The sequence below is a fragment of the Ranitomeya variabilis genome, chromosome 5 (genome assembly GCF_051348905.1).
Source record: "Ranitomeya variabilis isolate aRanVar5 chromosome 5, aRanVar5.hap1, whole genome shotgun sequence".
Lineage (NCBI taxonomy): Eukaryota > Metazoa > Chordata > Amphibia > Anura > Dendrobatidae > Ranitomeya > Ranitomeya variabilis.
Genome location: NC_135236.1, coordinates 672,777,650 through 672,796,611, shown reverse-complemented (window position 1 = coordinate 672,796,611; position 18,962 = coordinate 672,777,650). Strand labels below are relative to the sequence as shown.

Here is an 18,962-nt window from a genome sequence, read left to right as displayed (position 1 = left end):
ATTTCTATCAAACCCGCCGATCCCGTCTCCTCTGTTACTGTACGCGAGCCGGCGCGAGACCACTGACTTCTGTGTATCCATGGTTGGGCGCCAAGTAACCTCCTCTACCGCCCAAGGGTGCAGACCGGGAGGGAAAGACTGTAGGGAGGAACCATGACCATCGACAGAACTGTGCCCAGGACAGTGGAGGAGATCTGTTCATCCATGGTCGGGCGCCAAGTAACCTCCTCTACCGCGCCCAAGGATGCAGACCGGGAGGGAAGGACTGTAGGGAGGAACCATGACCAAAACCACCCTGCTCCACTATGACCATCAACAAAACTGTACACAGTACATTGGAGGAGATCTGTTCATGTATGGTCAGTTGCCAAGTAACCTCCTCTACTAGGTCTAAGGGTACAACTGGGGAGGGAAGGACTGTAGGGAGTAACCATGACCAAAGTCTCTACTCCACCATGACCCATCATCAACAAATTTGTACCCAGTACATTAGAGGAGATCTGTTCATGTATGGTCAGTCGCCAAGTAACCTCCTCTACAAGGTCCAAGGGTACAGCCGGGGAGGGAAGGACTGTAGGGAGTAACCATGACCAAAGTCTCTGCTCCACCATGACCCATCATCAACAAAACTGTACCCAGGACATTGGAGGAGATCTGTTCATCTATGGACGGGCACCAAGTAATCTCTTCTACTAGGTCCAAGGGTGCAGAGTGGGGAGGCAAGGACTGAAGGGAGTAACCATGACCAAAAGCCCCCATGCCACCATGACCCAATCATCAATAAAACTGTACCCAGGGTATTGGAGGAGATATGTTCATCTATGGACGGGCACCAAGTAAACTAGGTCCAAGGGTGCAGAGTGGGGAGGCAAGGACTGAAGGGAGTGACCATGACCAAAAGCCTCCATGCCACCATGACCCAATCATCAATAAAACTGTACCCAGGGTATTGGAGGAGATCTGTTCATGTATGGTGGGGCGCCAAGTAACCTCCTCTACTAGGTCCACAGGGTGCAACCGGGGAGCGAAGGACTGTTGGGAGTAACCATAACCAAAAGCCCCTCCGCCCCACCATGACCCTATCATCAACAAAACTGTACCCAGGACATTGGAGGAGATCTGTTCATCTATGGACGGGCACCAAGTAATCTCTTCTACTAGGTCCAAGGGTGCAGAGTGGGGAGGCAAGGACTGAAGGGAGTAACCATGACCAAAAGCCCCCATGCCACCATGACCCAATCATCAATAAAACTGTACCCAGGGTATTGGAGGAGATCTGTTCATCTATGGACGGGCACCAAGTAAACTAGGTCCAAGGGTGCAGAGTGGGGAGGCAAGGACTGAAGGGAGTGACCATGACCAAAAGCCCCCATGCCACCATGACCCAATCATCAATAAAACTGTACCCAGGGTATTGGAGGAGATCTGTTCATGTATGGTGGGGCGCCAAGTAAACTAGGTCCAAGGGTGCAGAGTGGGGAGGCAAGGACTGAAGGGAGTGACCATGACCAAAAGCCCCCATGCCACCATGACCCAATCATCAATAAAACTGTACCCAGGGTATTGGAGGAGATCTGTTCATGTATGGTGGGGCGCCAAGTAACCTCCTCTACTAGGTCCACAGGGTGCAACCGGGGAGCGAAGGACTGTTGGGAGTAACCATAACCAAAAGCCCCTCCGCCCCACCATGACCCTATCATCAACAAAACTGTACCCAGGACATTGGAGGAGATCTGGATATCTGTTCATGTATGGTTGGGCGCCAAGTAACCTCCTCTACTAGGTCCAAGGGTGCAGACCGGGAATGGAAGGACTGTAGCGTATAACCAAGATCAAACTCGCCATGAACCCAATCCACCAGAACCTCATGTTCTCCAAAACTGTTCCCAGGACAATGGTGGGGATCTGTGCATCTATGGACTGGTGTCAACTAACCTCCTCCACCAAGTCCAAGTGGCATGCTGGGAATGGTAGGGAGTGACCATGACCAGCTCTCTGGTTCTAACTTGCCCCCAATCCCTCAGAGCCGATCATCAATAAACTGTACTCAGGTCATTGGAGGAGATATGACCCGGCACCTCCTTTATCACGAGTAGGCTGGGAATGGAAGGCCTATGAATAGAGTAATCCTGACCAAACCCTCAGGTTCCATCATCACCAAAACTGTACCAAGGGCATTGGAGGAGACCTGTGCATCTGTGACCTCGCGTCAAGTAACCACCTCTACTAGGTCCAAGAGTGCAGACCAGGTATGGAACGACTGTAGGGAGAAATCATGACCAACCCTTCTCCACCCTTGAAAGTGATCCTTCCTGATGGAGGTCCAACCCGAATCGATCCCAAGAATGTGGTGCACATTCAGGACGGATCACATCACTCCGAGTAATGAGCGGTAGAAGCCGACAGCAGCTTGTCCCACTCATATTCCTAACCTTAAGCTATCTCTCTCAGGGAGAGTTGTGAGACCCCCGTACATATCACGTGAATGGCTTCTTATGCCGAAATAGGCAAGTTTGGCCAACTTTCTCCTTGTGTGTATGGAGGGAGAGTGGTCTGATGATCGGAGAACGTGGCTAATTGAATCCTTGACGAAGACCTCTCACCAATGCCCATGTCTCGTCAATAAGCTGATAAGGATCGGAAGAGAGATGGAGGAGACAAGGTTGTCTCACAGGGCGACCAGGGCAGGGGAAACTAGACGAAATACACTATTTTACCATAAGGTGGCACTCGAGAAAGGCAAAGTAAGAATTAGCGGGGGGCGCAGCGGCCTGCAGACTGCCTTATTATAGAGTGCAATGGACGAGCTGTCTGCAGTGTGCTCCCTCTAGTGGTGGCTTCAGGCAACACAATTTTATCACGTGCCTCTATGTCAGTGCAGGGGGTTTGGAGCTGTGTGTCAGTAAAGCCAAGAAGGCATTGGATCTAACAACGGCCTGACAGAGATTCGCATAAACTTCCCTGATTATTGATTCCAAACAATTTTTGTCCTTGCTAGAAAAAAAATAAATCAACCAAATTGTCATCCTCTTTCTCCCCGGGATTCCAAGGAACGGCCTTCATTCCGCATATTAATGAGCGCAGGTAATGACATCCATAAGTCATGTTCACGGTGCGCCAGATGCCGGCTCCGTATACCGCCATCTCCTGTGACTGTAGGTTTGGCCGCAAACTTAATACCTATTAAACCTAATTAATTTCAGTAATTGGGGTCAGGAAATAACGATCTATAATTCGTACAGCTGTCGCCAAGACAAACTGCACGCGCCATGTTGTCCCAGCGTCTACCTGCGTCGCGTGCCGAGAGTCTTCAGAAAAAGTCTTAAAGGGGATGTAAACTTTTTTTTAATTGCACCTATTGAGGTTTTGGTGTACGCAGCTCCTTTGCGGATCTATGTGTGTCTATGGTTCTGCGGAATATTCTGCGCTGTCCATTGTGTCTGCAGCTCGGCACGTTTGGGTGCCGCTTATTCCCAGCCACAGATAAAAAGCCATTGATTTGGATGAAGTACAAACCACATACTTGATACTGGTAATTATAAACCTTCCATTGCCCCGTCCGCACTCGGAAGATCACACGTGTGACCACAAAAAATTTAAAAAAATATTTTTTTTATGATAAGTATTTTTTTTAATTTATTTTGCCATTTTTTCTTCTCTGTTTTAGATTTTTTATAGTTTTCAGCAGTCTCGTTATCATCAGAGGCAGCATTGCAACAACAGGTAACACTTCTATACACAGATGATCCACCAGGCTAAACAGGTGATATCACAGCTCCCCTCCTCCCCCTCTATTCACAATGACTTTTGCACACGCTTATTAGATGCCTGTTGATCGCTGCTAATGTGCGCGTGATATTTCTGGAAATTACAGGAAGTTTGACTTTAAAAAAAACCCTAATGGCCAGTATGAGAATTGCAAGATTTCTCTTTTTTATGTAATATGCAAAAAAAAAATTCAAAAAAGTACTTTTAATGTAATTTTCAGATGACAAAGAAGTCACAAAACCACAAAGAAAATAATACAATAACCCCTACACAGAAAAGGGGAGGGGTCTTGATAACTATGGGGGAGGGGATGAATCAGATTTAAAGGGGTTGGCCCCAATAACAACCCATGCCCATATTCCTACTTAGTCTATGGGAACATCATAGGAGTGTTCAGGACCTTCTCTTTTTAAGATTGAGCAAATTTTTCCCAAATTTTGCAACATTTTTTTTTCCAAAATTTAACCAATTTTTTTTTTTACAAATTTTGCCAAAATTTATTAGGGTCTTTAAACCAAGACCGATTGGTTCAAATGGATGGTCTGTGACGAGTCTCAACTTCTCAACTGCTCAGAACCATTCAAGAGAGTTCAGAGGCCACTGGTCACTTCTGGCGCCAATCATATAGAGCTATCACATCACATGGTATAACACAGTCAATCAGCAGAGATTGGAGCCTGTATAAAAGCAAAGGTAAGGAATGAAGCGGCCATGTAAGGGTGAATCTGGACAGTGAGGGGACGTCACAGCTCACAGAGATAGGGTGAGAAAGCCAAAAACACAGAACAAGCGTTACAGAGAGTGTGTGACAGCTCAGCAGTGAAGATTAGTGTGTGCGTCCTGATCGGGGGTTCACGGACGCAGCCAAGAGGATGACACCAGGATCGAATTATAGCTAATTAAATGAGCTCGTGTCTGAGACGGAACCATGTTGAGGACAATTTGCTCTGTTCCTCGGCAGTGGCTGTATCAGCGAGCGCAGAATCATCATCTGCCATAGTCATCACTTCTCCATACCCCGAGACATCCCCCCATATCGTCCCCCCACATCGTCCCCCCCACGTCCCCTCCATCTCATCCTAGAGCCACATGGGAAACCAGTGTCACTCACCATCTGCTTGTGGTTTGGGAAGAAGGACTGCTCGATCAGGGGGAACTTCTCCGCGCCCAGTCTCTGGAAGATCTTTATGAGCTGCGAAAACTGGAAAGACAATGACAAGTTATAACATAGGAAGCCGCCAGGATATTACTACATACACTGCGCACCACAGACATATATAGAAGGTCACCATCAATACCCAGGTTATACCAGCTGTACATATATAATTACATACAGGAGATGCCCAGGTTATACCAGCTGTACATATATATAATTATATACAGGGGATGCCCAGGTTATACCAGCTGTACATATATAATTAAATACAGGAGATGCCCAGGTTATACCAGCTGTACATATATATAATTATATACAGGGGATGCCCAGGTTATATCGGCTGTATAAATAACTGTATACAGGATATGCCCAGGTTATACCAGCTGTACATATATAATTATATACAGGAGATGCCCAGGTTATACCAGCTGTACATATATAATTATATGCAGGAGATGCCCTGGTTATATCAGCTGTACATATATAATTATATACAGGAGATGCCCAGGTTATACCAGCTGCACATATATAATTATATACAGGAGATACCCAGGTTGTACCAGCTGTACATATATAATTATATATAGGAGATACCCAGGTTATACCACCTGTACATATATAATTATATACAGGAGATGCCCAGGTTATACCAGCTGTACATATATAATTATATACAGGAGATACCCAGGTTATACCAGCTGCAGATATATAATTATATACAGGAGATACCCAGGTTATACCAGCTGTACATATATAATTATATACAGGAGATGCCCAGGTTATACCAGCTGTACATATATAATTATATACAGGAGATGCCCAGGTTATACCAGCTGTACATATATAATTATATACAGGAGATACCCAGGTTATACCAGCTGCAGATATATAATTATATACAGGAGATACCCAGGTTATACCAGCTGTACATATATAATTATATACAGGAGTTGCCCAGGTTATACCAGCTGTACATATATAATTATATACAGGAGGTGCCCAGGTTATACCGGCAGTACATATATAATTATATACAGGAGATGCCCAGGTTATACCAGCTGTACATATATAATTATATACAGGAGGTGCCCAGATTATACCACCTGTACATATATAATTATATACAGGAGATGCCCAGGTTATACCAGCTGTACATATATAATTACCGGTATATACAGGAGATACCCAGGTTATACCAGCTGCAGATATATAATTATATACAGGAGATACCCAGGTTATACCAGCTGTACATATATAATTATATACAGGAGATGCCCAGGTTATACCAGCTGTACATATATAATTATATACAGGAGATGCCCAGGTTATACCAGCTGTACATATATAATTATATACAGCAGATACCCAGGTTATACCAGCTGCAGATATATAATTATATACAGGAGATACCCAGGTTATACCAGCTGTACATATATAATTATATACAGGAGATGCCCAGGTTATACCAGCTGTACATACATAATTATATAATTACCACTGAGTCCACTCTATCCTATTTTATGGCACTTCCAAACAATTTTACAACTATTGTGGACTTATGTTATTTTAGCCACATGAAGAGAACCAAAATATATATTTATAAAAATTCAATCTTTATTATATCCTTTAACAATAAAATCCATAAACAAACAAAACATAAAATCATAAACAGAGTGTCAGTGGAATGGAAAAGGGAAACTCTCACATAGCTACACTGGTTATTGAAATACCAATGTCATCTGCCTGGTATGGTTAGCTCAAAAATCCTACAAATACACAGATAGTGGTATATATTATAAATCTAATAACCACCCCTGAAAAAAGGGGAGACAGATTTCCACCGCCCCTGTGTCACTCACCGCTATTTAGCTACCCTCGTGCTTATAACAATACATATTGCTGTGTAGCATATAAATGTCAGAGGTACATGGGTATAAGCAATTATAATGGTGCACAGGTCCTTATTACTTACAATGAGAGCAAGAACCAAAAAACCGGCAGCTATATGAGGTGAGAGTCCACCGAATCCTTCCTCGTGCGCCCCGACGCGCGTTTCGCCCGCAAGCTTCTTCCGCCCCCAATACCAATACCAAGACATTGGTATTTCAATAACCAGTGTAGCTATGTGAGAGTTTCCCTTTTCCATTCCACTGACACTCTGTTTATGATTTTATGTTTTGTTTGTTTATGGATTTTATTGTTAAAGGATATAATAAAGATTGAATTTTTATAAATATATATTTTGGTTCTCTTCATGTGGCTAAAATAATATAAGTCCACAATAGTTGTAAAAAATACATAATTATATACAGGATATGCCCAGGTTATACCAGCATGCCCAGGTTATACCAGCATTACCCCACAGCCTGTAGATTTGTTTCTCTGCGGGCTTTTCGCACTCTGTCCGTCTCCTCTCTGCACTGACAGCGCTGGGAATCGGCACATGATAGAGCCCAGATCTGCGCCGTATAATCACCACGCTTCCTCCTCTTTACTGACTGAAGTCCCCGCTGTTTTCTTGCTGATCGTATCTATCAGTTCCCAATGCAGAATATTCGGGGGGATCATAGAGGCGCAATGAGGGTAAAAAATTACTGAACTGGGAACCAACAATCCTCAGACGATTCTTTAAATTCGATGACAAATGATGCCCCCTGATAATTTCGCAGCCCCTCTGGACTTGTACATAACTGTGGACATAAGTCTGATTTCTCATGGGTTTAGTGTAAGGCGTAGGAGTTAAAGGGGAAGTCCATTTACAACCAGTTCCTTATTTCCCTGCACATTGCTGGCTGAGAAATGAGTCAAAGTAGAATCAGTCGGTGAGCTGAAGGGGGACTGTAACTACTTTTTTGTCTTTGTCGGAGCTCCGTTTTCAGCCTACTTTAAAGTTGAGCTTAACCAGCTGAGAGGAGCCTAGAAAAAAAAAACAGGTTAAAAAAACAGAAGGAGCTCACTGCTGGATCCTCAGTAAACTCATTCAGCAGCCAGCAATGTGCAGAAAGTCAAAGAGACAGAAAAAGCCAAAAGGCACAAGATTTTTAACGGGAAAAAAAATTTCAGTACAAAATACACACATTTAGGTAAAAAAAAAAAGTTCCCCATGCCATTGGCTGCAACACAAGCCCAAAGCATGATTGATCTCCACCATGCTTAATGGTTGGTGAGATTTTTTTTTTTCCTGAAATTCTGTGTCCTTTTTACTCCACCTTTGATCATTGTGGATGAAGTTCTATTTTAACCTCATCGGTCCAAATGACTTGTTTCCAAAATGTATCAGGCATGTTTGGATGTTCTTTTGCATACTTCTGATGCTGAATTTTATGGTGAGGACGCAGGAGAGGTTTTCTTCTGATGACTATTCCATGAAGGCCATATTTGTGCAGGTGTCTCTGAACACTGCAACAATGTGCCACAACTCCAGAGTCTGCTAAATCTTTCTGAATGTCTTTTGTAGTCACGAGGGGGTTCTGGTTTGGGTCTCTTGCAATCCTACAAGTAGCTCTCACTGAAGTTTTGCTTGGTCTTCCAGACCTTATCTTGACCTCCACAGTTCCTGAAAACTGATATTTCTTAATTACATTTCAAACTGAGAGAACGGGAAACTTGGAAACGCTTTGCTCTCTTCTTATAGCCTTCTCCTGCTTTGTGGCCTCCACCATTTTCATTTTCAGAGTGCTTGGCAGCTGCTTAGAAGAACCCAGTAATTTTGGCTAGGAGCGCCCAAACTTTCACATGCGACTGTAACACAATGTGATATTCTCACATGTTGTGCCCATGACAAACCGAGCTCTGCTATGTCTGAATTAAGGGACGAACGGACCCCCATGTTTTCTGTCAGTCTCATCTTACTAACACAGGGCACAAACCTGGCTCATAATTCTTGGCAAGAAGGCAAAGGAAAAACATGGCTGCCAGCACCAGAGCGAGGCGGGAGCGTGACAGGAGGAAGGAAAACAAGCGCTTGTTATGTCTGCGAAGTGGGATTAGTTCTCTTTTATCAGCATCCAGCATCAGGGATCAGTCCTGAGCCTCCTCGAGATATACATTCTGTACAATACAGAATGGTGAGTGCAGCTCTGGGGTATAATACAGGATGTAACTCAGTAATGTAATGTATGTACACAGTGACTGCACCAGCAGAATAGTGAGTGCAGCTCTGGGGTATAATACAGGATGTAACTCAGGATCAGTAATGTAATGTATGTACACAGTGACTGCACCAGCAGAATAGTGAGTGCAGCTCTGGGGTATAATACAGGATGTAACTCAGGATCAGTAATGTAATGTATGTACACAGTGACTGCACCAGCAGAATAGTGAGTGCAGCTCTGGAGTATAATACAGGATGTAACTCAGGATCAGTAATGTAATGTATGTACACAGTGACTGCACCAGCAGAATAGTGAGTGCAGCTCTGGAGTATAATACAGGATGTAACTCAGGATCAGTAATGTAATGTATGTACACAGTGACTGCACCAGCAGAATAGTGAGTGCAGCTCTGGGGTATAATACAGGATGTAGCTCAGGATCAGTAATGTATGTACACAATGACTGCACCAGCAGAATAGTGAGTGCAGCTCTGGGGTATAATACAGAAGGTAACTCAGGATCAGTAATGTAATGTATGTACACAGTGACTGCACCAGCAGAATAGTGAGCGCAGCTCTGGGGTATAATACAGGAGGTAACTCAGGATCAGTAATGTAATGTATGTACACAGTGACTGCACCAGCAGAATAGTGAGTGCAGCTCAGGGGTATAATACAGGATGTAACTCAAGACCAGTAATGTAATGTATGTACACAGTGACTGCACCAGCAGTATAGTGAGTGCAGCTCTGGGGTGTAATACAGGATGTAACTCAGGACCAGTAATGTTATGTATGTACACAGTGACAGCACCAGCAGAATAGTGAGTGCAGCTCTGGAGTATAATACAGGATGTAACTCAGGATCAGTAATGTAATGTATGTACACAGTGACTGCACCAGCAGAATAGTGAGTGCAGCTCTGGGGTATAATACAGGATGTAACTCAGTCAGGATCAGTAATGTAATGTATGTACACAGTGACTGCACCAGCAGAATAGTGAGTGCAGCTCTGGGGTATAATACAGGAGGTAACTAAGGATCAGTAATGTAATGTATGTACACAGTGACAGCACCAGCAGAATAGTGAGTGCAGCTCTGGAGTATAATACAGGATGTAACTCAGGATCAGTAATGTAATGTATGTACACAGTGACTGCACCAGCAGAATAGTGAGTGCAGCTCTGGGGTATAATACATCAGTAATTCGGTGTACGGTACTGTCCACACTCACCACCCAGGGCTTGCTGCAGAAGTTGTAGATGGAGTAGAGAGAGTTGACGCTGGGTACCCCTCCGTACTGTAACCCCATCACCAAGCTCCGGAAATCCTCTCCTGCCGTCATGCTGTACGCGTGCTGCCGGATCAGCACAAAGTCCGGCTTGAAGGATCTGGAAGGTAGTAAGACAATTTGGGTCAGGGCTGAATGTGGATATGGAGGACCCCACAACCTGTATGTGCCCCAATGATTCTCTGTAGTGTTCCCCTTTACCACAGAGGGGCGCCGTACATCACACACCTCCTATATAAACAGCTCCTCTGCTTCCTCGGGCTGTTGCCTTGGACATGACCTGAGTTTACTTTGGGTGTTACGACGTCTGGAGCAGAAATATGTGATTTTCCTAATTTCGGTCGATCTGACCATTGGATCGACATCTGAGGTCACATTGCCGCCAGTCTTCAGGGGGTTACATGAAGCCCTCCATTCTGGGAGCCTCTACAGCAGGTGGAGGATGCGGGCAGGAAGCGCTGCGCTGCGGAATCTGACATTTCCTGGAGGAAATACCAAGGCTGAGCCGATATAAAGTCAGGTTTTATAGCTCCGGGAACGCTCCATACCCTCCTGACAACCCGTACGAATATACGTCGATCAAGCATATCCCTTATAAACATGTTTTGCATATTCACTGCCCATTCAGGGTCTTTGGAAAGCTGGATGGGAATTCTACAGAACGACCTTCAAATCCTGAGAGAAAGAAGAAAATCCTGGAGGGAGAAGGCGAAGGCGAGACAATGCCGCAATTTTCTTTTTTAAAACATTTTTTTTACAATGGTCATAAAAGTAATAGATTGCACAAAAAAAATGTGCGTAAAGTAAGAAGAGGCTGGAGCAGGAGGCCGACCGCACAAACAACACTGAGTGTGCTGGAGAACGTTATAGTAGTATTATATAGGCAATATATGGTAGCATTGTGTAGCCTATACGACAGTAATTTGGGAGCACACTATGACGGTATGTGGACACTGTGCGGCAGTATTATGTGGGCACAGGTTGGTGGTATTGTATGGTATTATAAGGACACTGTACGGTGATATTATATGAACGCTGAATGGCAGTAATTATTGGTATGTGTATTATATGGGCCTGGTACAGTGCTATTTTATAGGCACTGTATAGCGGTAGTATATAGGCAATATATGTTGGTTTTATATACGAGGCATTATGTAGACACTACAGTATAAATTTCCGGCACAGTATGACCGTATGTGGACGCTGGAGCAGAAGTGGGCATAGAATAGTGGTATTATATGAGTACTGCCTGATGGTATTATAAGTACACTGTTTGGCACAGTATGACGGTATGTGGCTCTGTATTGTATGGGCGCAGTATTGTGGTACCCTATGGGAAATGTTTGGTGGGACGTGATTAATCATCTGTGGCCGCCTATTAGGACACTTGTGTTTAGATTTTTATTACTGTTTATTATTGAAATATTAGTAGCGCCATCTCTCCGAGTGTGATCGTACTTACCGCAGAGTTATGACCGATTATCTGGGTTCTTTCTGGCAATGTGAAGTGGACGCTACATGGTGGTATTATTTTGATACTATTTGGCAGTCTTATGTGGACATTATATCGTGGTATTATTTGTTTCTTGTCTGCCAGTTTTATGTGGACACTATATGGTGGTATTACTTAGGTTCTATCTGAGAGTGTTATGCGTCCCTTTATAGCGGTAGTATTTTGATACTATTTGGCAGTCTTATGTGGACATTATATCGTGGTATTATTTGTTTCTTGTCTGCCAGTTTTATGTGGACACTATATGGTGGTATTACTTAGGTTCTATCTGAGAGTGTTATGCGTCCCTTTATAGCGGTAGTATTTTGATACTATTTGGCAGTCTTATGTGGACACTATATCGTGGTATTATTTGTTTCTTGTCTGCCAGTTTTATGTGGACACTATATGGTGGTATTACTTAGGTTCTATCTGAGAGTGTTATGCGTCCCTTTATAGCGGTAGTATTTTGGTACTGTTTGGCAGTCGTATGTGGACACTATATGGAGGTATTATTTATTTTGTGTCTGCCAGTGTTATGTGGACACTATATGGTGGTATTACTTATGTTCTATCTGAGAGTGTTATGCGTCCCTTTGTAGCGGTAGTATTTTGGTACTGTTTGGCCGTCGTATGTGGACACTATATGGAGGTATTATTTATTTTGCGTCTGTCAGTGTTATGTGGACACTATATGGTGGTATTATTTGTTTGTCAGTGTTATGCGGACACTACATTACATCACGTCTGTCACGATAATGTAAAAATGCCATATTGTGAGCTTAGTGTCAGTAGGACATGACACAGACACACACGCTGCAGTTTCGACCCCCTTTCTTCCCTCTGCATTCGCTCATACAACAAACAAAGCCCTATGGCAGATACTGTGCAACTTGATACCAATGTGTGAGCAGTTTATGGCTTTTAAACTACAGACGACCAATCCTGTAAAGCCACTCATTCCCCTTCCCCTTACCAACCCTAGGAATGCCTTTGTCTGGGGACTCAAAAACATAAATTCTGAGAAAAGAGGAGTGCATGTCATTACTCAGCCCACTCAGTGATGTCACGACAAGAGGGCATATCTTACGCCTGCTAAGTTGTGAGTTAGTCTTGGCCCAGGAAGCGAGCTGTTCTAATGCACCTGGATGTATCTCCTGAGCACACGGCCGCCATGATGATTATGAAATGATGTGAACAACCTGTAAGTGTTCTCTTTTAATCCTATTTTATTTGTAATCTGTAATGTACACATGATTTTGTCTTCTTTATAATATCTTTTATACTTTGTAAACACTGCCCACCTTTTTATGGAGTAAAACATATAATTTAATACCTTGTCTCTCTGCTCTATAAACGAACTGTAGCTTCCTCTGAAGTGAATTACGCTACTGATCTGGGTTGGCTCCAGACCCGTTAACCCTTGTGGAATCGGAGCTGGTGGCAGCATACTTCCCGCCTGAGTCGGAGTAGTTATATTGCCCTCGCTGTAGCCTGCCCAATAGCCAGGATATAGCAGGCAGCCTTTCTGGTGAACAATTACCCTAGGTGCAGTACCTAATTTGACCTGAGGGTAAAGGGGGCGCCAGAGAGCTGCGAGTTCCAAACCGGAACTGGGAAGTGGGATATAGATAAATCCCCTTCAGAAGGAACCAGGGGCAATCAAACCACCCCGATTCGTGACAAATTGGTGTGAGTAGTGGGGACGATACAGGAATCCTTCCCGGGATCCCTGACATATCGTGGGGATCCATGACATATTGTTGGCAGCACGGTGTGACCCGTGACAATGTCAGACCTGGGGCCAGCACTGCACGGCAGACGCTTTTGGTGCCATTCTCCTATGACGCCGCACACTACAGACGAGTAGCTGCAGAACTTTAGTGAGAACGTTTAGTAATTGTCAATGAGACGGATCTTGGGTGAGAAGTTCACAGCTGATCCGTCACTGCTGGTTCTGTCATGCCGACATCATCAATCTGTGGGACATTCAGTGGCATCTGGGCCGTCAGCTGCACTAACTCACCGCTGACATACTGTAATTATACCGTAATCACCGCAGTCTGAGGGCTGTCACCGAGGAGGAGGAAACAGCCTGGCACTCAGGGAATGTGGCAGATTCAGCTCTATTATATCGACACTATTATACAGACACTATTATACGGGCACTATTATACGGGCACTGTGATACAGGCACTATTATATGGACACTATTATGCAGGCACTGCTATACAGGCACTGCTATACAGGCACTATTATACAGGCACTGCTATACAGGCACTGTTATACAGGCACTATTATACAGGCACTGCTATACAGGCACTGCTATACAGGCACTATTATACAGGCACTGCTATACAGGCACTGTTATACAGGCACTATTATAGAGGCACTGTGATACAGGCACTATTATACGGACACTATTATGCAGGCACTGCTATACAGGCACTATTATACGGACACTATTATGCAGGCACTGTTATACAGGCACTATTATATGGACACTATTATGCAGGCACTGTGATACAGGCACTATTATACGGGCACTATTATGCAGGCACTGTTATAGAGGCACTATTATATGGACACTATTATGCAGGCACTGTTATAGAGGCACTATTATATGGACACTATTATGCAGGCACTGTTATACAGGCACTATTATACGGACACTATTATGCAGGCACTGTTATACAGGCACTATTATATGGACACTATTATGCAGGCACTGTTATAGAGGCACTATTATATGGACACTATTATGCAGGCACTGTTATAGAGGCACTATTATATGGACACTATTATGCAGGCACTGTTATACAGGCACTATTATATGGACACTATTATGCAGGCACTATTATAGAGGCGCTATTATACGGGCACCATTATACGGGCACTATTATACAGGTACTATTATAGCGGCACAATTGCTCTTATGTTTATGGCGGCCACTATTATGTCGGCACTGATGTGACCAGCTCTACAGGCCTCGCTGGCACTATTATGTGGTCACTACAGCTGGTAGTATTGGCAGTGCCATCTGCGCTCTATGGCACTATTATACGGAGACTATGCAGTAACATCCGAGCACCTTGCTAAGCACTGTATGGCCCCATTATCTAGAGACTGTATAATGAACACCGCAGAGCAGTACGGCGCTATTATTCGGAGGCTGTATGGCACTTTTATATGGGTCACATACGACCACTCCATCTTCATACTCTCTGGTCCCGTTATTGAAAATTGATTCACCGATGTTCTGTTTAGGTGGGATCCAGTGTACCCCGATTGGGTCAAAGATCTGTGATCCCAGGGATCAAGGGTGGCCGCCCCTGACTGGATATATGCTCCGTACCTGCAGCCCCTCCCCCCACTGACCACTATTCAATATACTTTATCGCCATAGTCCTGAGACCCCCTTTAATGGTTTCCTTAAAGGATCTTTCTTAAAGGACTTATCTTGGGGAGGAGCCGTCATGGCCGACGAAGAAAAATTGGATTTTTTTTTAACATTATTTTTTTATTAAATTTTAAACAATTTTCTCTGCGGAGAGAAGACGGTGATCGGGGTCCTGGATGTAATGACGAGTTAGCGGAGACGGGAAGGCGAGAAATTTCGGATGATCCATAAGAGGGGGGGTCGAGTCAGTCTTATCCCAATTAGTTGTGTGCCAGGCAAAAAAAAGAGAAAAAAAGGACCATATGGTGTCCAAGTGGTGGGACCACGAGAGACCTACCTGGTGGATGAAACATGGGGGACTCGGGCCCCAGCTGGAAAAACACCATGGGGGAGGAGGTGGTGCTGGGCAGGCGTGCGGGGACAGGCTCAGGCTGGAAGGCTCGGGGCTACAAGTCCTATATTAGGAGACATTCCTCCTTCTTCTGCTTTTCCAGGACAATATAATGACAGAGGGGTCTAAAAAATATTAGCCTTTTAACTCATTGTGTAATAATTTATACATTATATTTCGATCTAGTCTGTATAGGGATGTCATAACTTTTCCCTGAAAGAAAGATGGGGCTGCTTGATTTCGATATGCCCGATCTTTCTGTTTTCCGCTTTCAGAGCTCTGCATTCAGAGAGAGCCAAGCATTCTTCTATCTGGTGGGTCGGGGGGAATATCTGATGGCCGAATGACCTTCTATTGAGATCATTTTCTCGTTTTTTTTTTTTTAGATCATATTTGTTTTTTTTTTATCGGGTATTGGGTCGTGGATTTGGGATGGGGATGAACTTACATTGTGAGGACGGATATTCACCTTTTTCAAAAGGTCCAAGTCTCATATTGATACATGATAAAACTTTTATCATCGGTCTCCACTAGGGGGAGCTCACTGCATACTGTTCCATCATAGATTTCAATGGAGAAACTGTATGCAGCAAGCTCTTCAGCTCCCTCTAGTGGTGGACGCAGGGTACACTTTTATCATATAATCTCCTATGTAATGGCTCAGCATAGAGACACAACTACAAGATGATATTCTCCAACAGGGTGAAGCTAATCTTTTCTGCCGTCCTTTTTATGGTTATGGACGGGAATTTTTCAAATTAAAGGGGAAAGCAGAAAAACTGATCTAAACAAAGAAAAGCCAAGATACCATGTGACCACTCCAGAGCTCCTCCTACCTGACTACCTTGGTGCCGTTCCTCATGACCTGCATATCCACCATACAGCCGCCATTTACATAAGACGCCAGGTTCAGCTCGGAAAACTCGGCCTAAAGAAAGAAAGAAAAACTTTACTTATTTTGAATTTTATCAATTTTTTGGAAATTTAGATGAGATGCAAAACCGCCGACGCCACATAATGGTGGCGATACAGGGTGTCACCCAGGACACAGAATTACCCGCAGAACTTTGTGACGAGGACTTTACTTTACGTTTTTTTTACTTTTTAATGAACTTCCCTTTAAAGAGAAAAATATGAGTCTTGCGGGACAGAGAGTAATAAGTCGTGTCCTCTTACAGCAGCTCGGCCGTCACAGGAAAGAAACGTGTTTAACCTGGTAGGAGGCTTTCCTGTCAGCCGCTAAATATAGAAAAGTCAGACTTTATTTACCTTGGTTCTAGCAGTTTCTGTAGAAAATCATCAACATTTAAAGACAGCACCGGACCACTTCACATGTCAACACCGACACTGCAAACTATACACCGTGATCAAAGCCGGCGGCGGCTCCACAGGAGACTGGAGAAATAACTGCTATAATACCGCCCCTATGTACAAGAATATAACTACTATAATACCGCCCCTATGTACAAGAATATAACTACTATAATACTGCCCCTATGTACAAGAATATAACTACTATAATACTGCCCCCTATGTACAAGAATATAACTACTATAATACTGCTCCTATGTACAAGAATATAACTACTATAATACTGCTCCTGTGTACAAGAATATAACGACTATAATACTGCCCCTATGTACAAGAATATAACTACTATAATACCGCCCCTATGTACAAGAATATAACTACTATAATACTGCCCGTATGTACAACAATATAACTTCTATAATACTGCCCCATGTACAAGAATATAATTACTATATTACTGCCTCCTATATACAATATAACTGCTATAATACTGCTCCTATGTACAAGAATATAACTACTATAATACTGCCCCTATGTACAAGAATATAACTACTATAATACTGCTCCTATGTACAATAATATAACTTCTATAATACTGCCCCATGTACAAGAATATAATTACTATATTACTGCCTCCTATATACAATATAACTGCTATAATACTGCTCCTATGTACAAGAATATAACTACTATAATACCGCCCCAATGTACAAGAATATAACTACTATAATACTGCTCCTATGTACAAGAATATAACTACTATAACACTGCCCCTATATACAATATAACTGCTATAATACTGCTCCTATGTACAAGAATAAAACTACTATAATACTGCTCCTATGTACACGAATATAACTACTATAATACTGCTCCTATGTACAAGAATATAACTACTATAATACTGCCACTATGTAAAGAATATAACTACTATAATACTGCCCCTATGTACAAGAATAAAACTACTATAATACTGCTCCTATGTACACGAATATAACTACTATAATACTGCTCCTATGTACAAGAATATAACTACTATAATACTGCCACTATGTAAAGAATATAACTACTATAATACTGCTTCTATGTACAAGAATATAACTATTATAATACTGCTCCTATGTACAAGAATATAACTACTATAATACTGCCCCTATGTACAAGAACATAACTACTATAATACTGCTCCTATGTGCAAGAATATAACTACTATAATACTGCTCCTATATACAAGAATATAACTACTATAATACTGCTCCTATGTACAAGAATATAACTACTATAATACTGCTCCTATGTGCAAGAATATAACTACTATAATACTGCTCCTATGTACAAGAATATAACTACTATAATACTGCCCCCTATATACAAGAATATAACTACTATAATACTGCTCCTCTGTACAAGAAAATAACTACTATAATACTGCTCCTATGTACAGGAATATAACTACTATAATACTGACCCTATGTACAAGAATATAACTGCTATAATACTGCCCCTATATACAAGAATATAACTACTGTAATACCGCCCCTATGTACAAGAATATAACGACTATAATACTGCCCCTATGTACAAGAATATAACTACTATAATACTGCCCCCTATGTACAAGAATATAACTACTATAATACTGCCCCTATGTACAAGAATATAACTACTATAATACTGCCCCTATATACAGGAATATAACTACTATAATACTGCTCCTATGTACAAGAATATAACTACTATAATACTGCCCCTATGTACAAGAATATAACTAATATAATACTGCTCCTATGTACAAGAATATAACTACTATAATACTGCCCCTATGTACAATATAACTACTATAATACTGCTCCTATGTACAAGAATATAACTACTATAATACTGCCCCCTATGTACAAGAATATAACTACTATAATACTGCTCCTATGTACAACAATATAACTTCTATAATACTGCCCCATGTACAAGAATATAATTACTATATTACTGCCTCCTATATACAATATAACTGCTATAATACTGCTCCTATGTACAAGAATATAACTACTATAATACTGCCCC

The 18,962-nt window shown here is 42.6% G+C and overlaps 1 protein-coding gene across 4 annotated transcripts in view; it reads right to left on the bottom strand.

Moving 5' to 3' along the window:
* The window catches only part of SYN3 (synapsin III), a 244,090-nt gene that overhangs the window by 108,471 nt on the left and 116,657 nt on the right, over positions 1 to 18,962 (bottom strand). For all 4 annotated transcript variants that reach the window (XM_077266806.1, XM_077266804.1, XM_077266803.1 and 1 more), the window contains exons 4-6: positions 16,427 to 16,518; positions 10,251 to 10,407; positions 4,880 to 4,969 (exon numbers count right to left, since the gene is read on the bottom strand). In XM_077266806.1, coding sequence (XP_077122921.1) covers positions 4,880 to 4,969; positions 10,251 to 10,407; positions 16,427 to 16,518 — 339 coding nt within the window. The remainder of the gene's footprint in view (positions 1 to 4,879; positions 4,970 to 10,250; positions 10,408 to 16,426; positions 16,519 to 18,962) is intronic.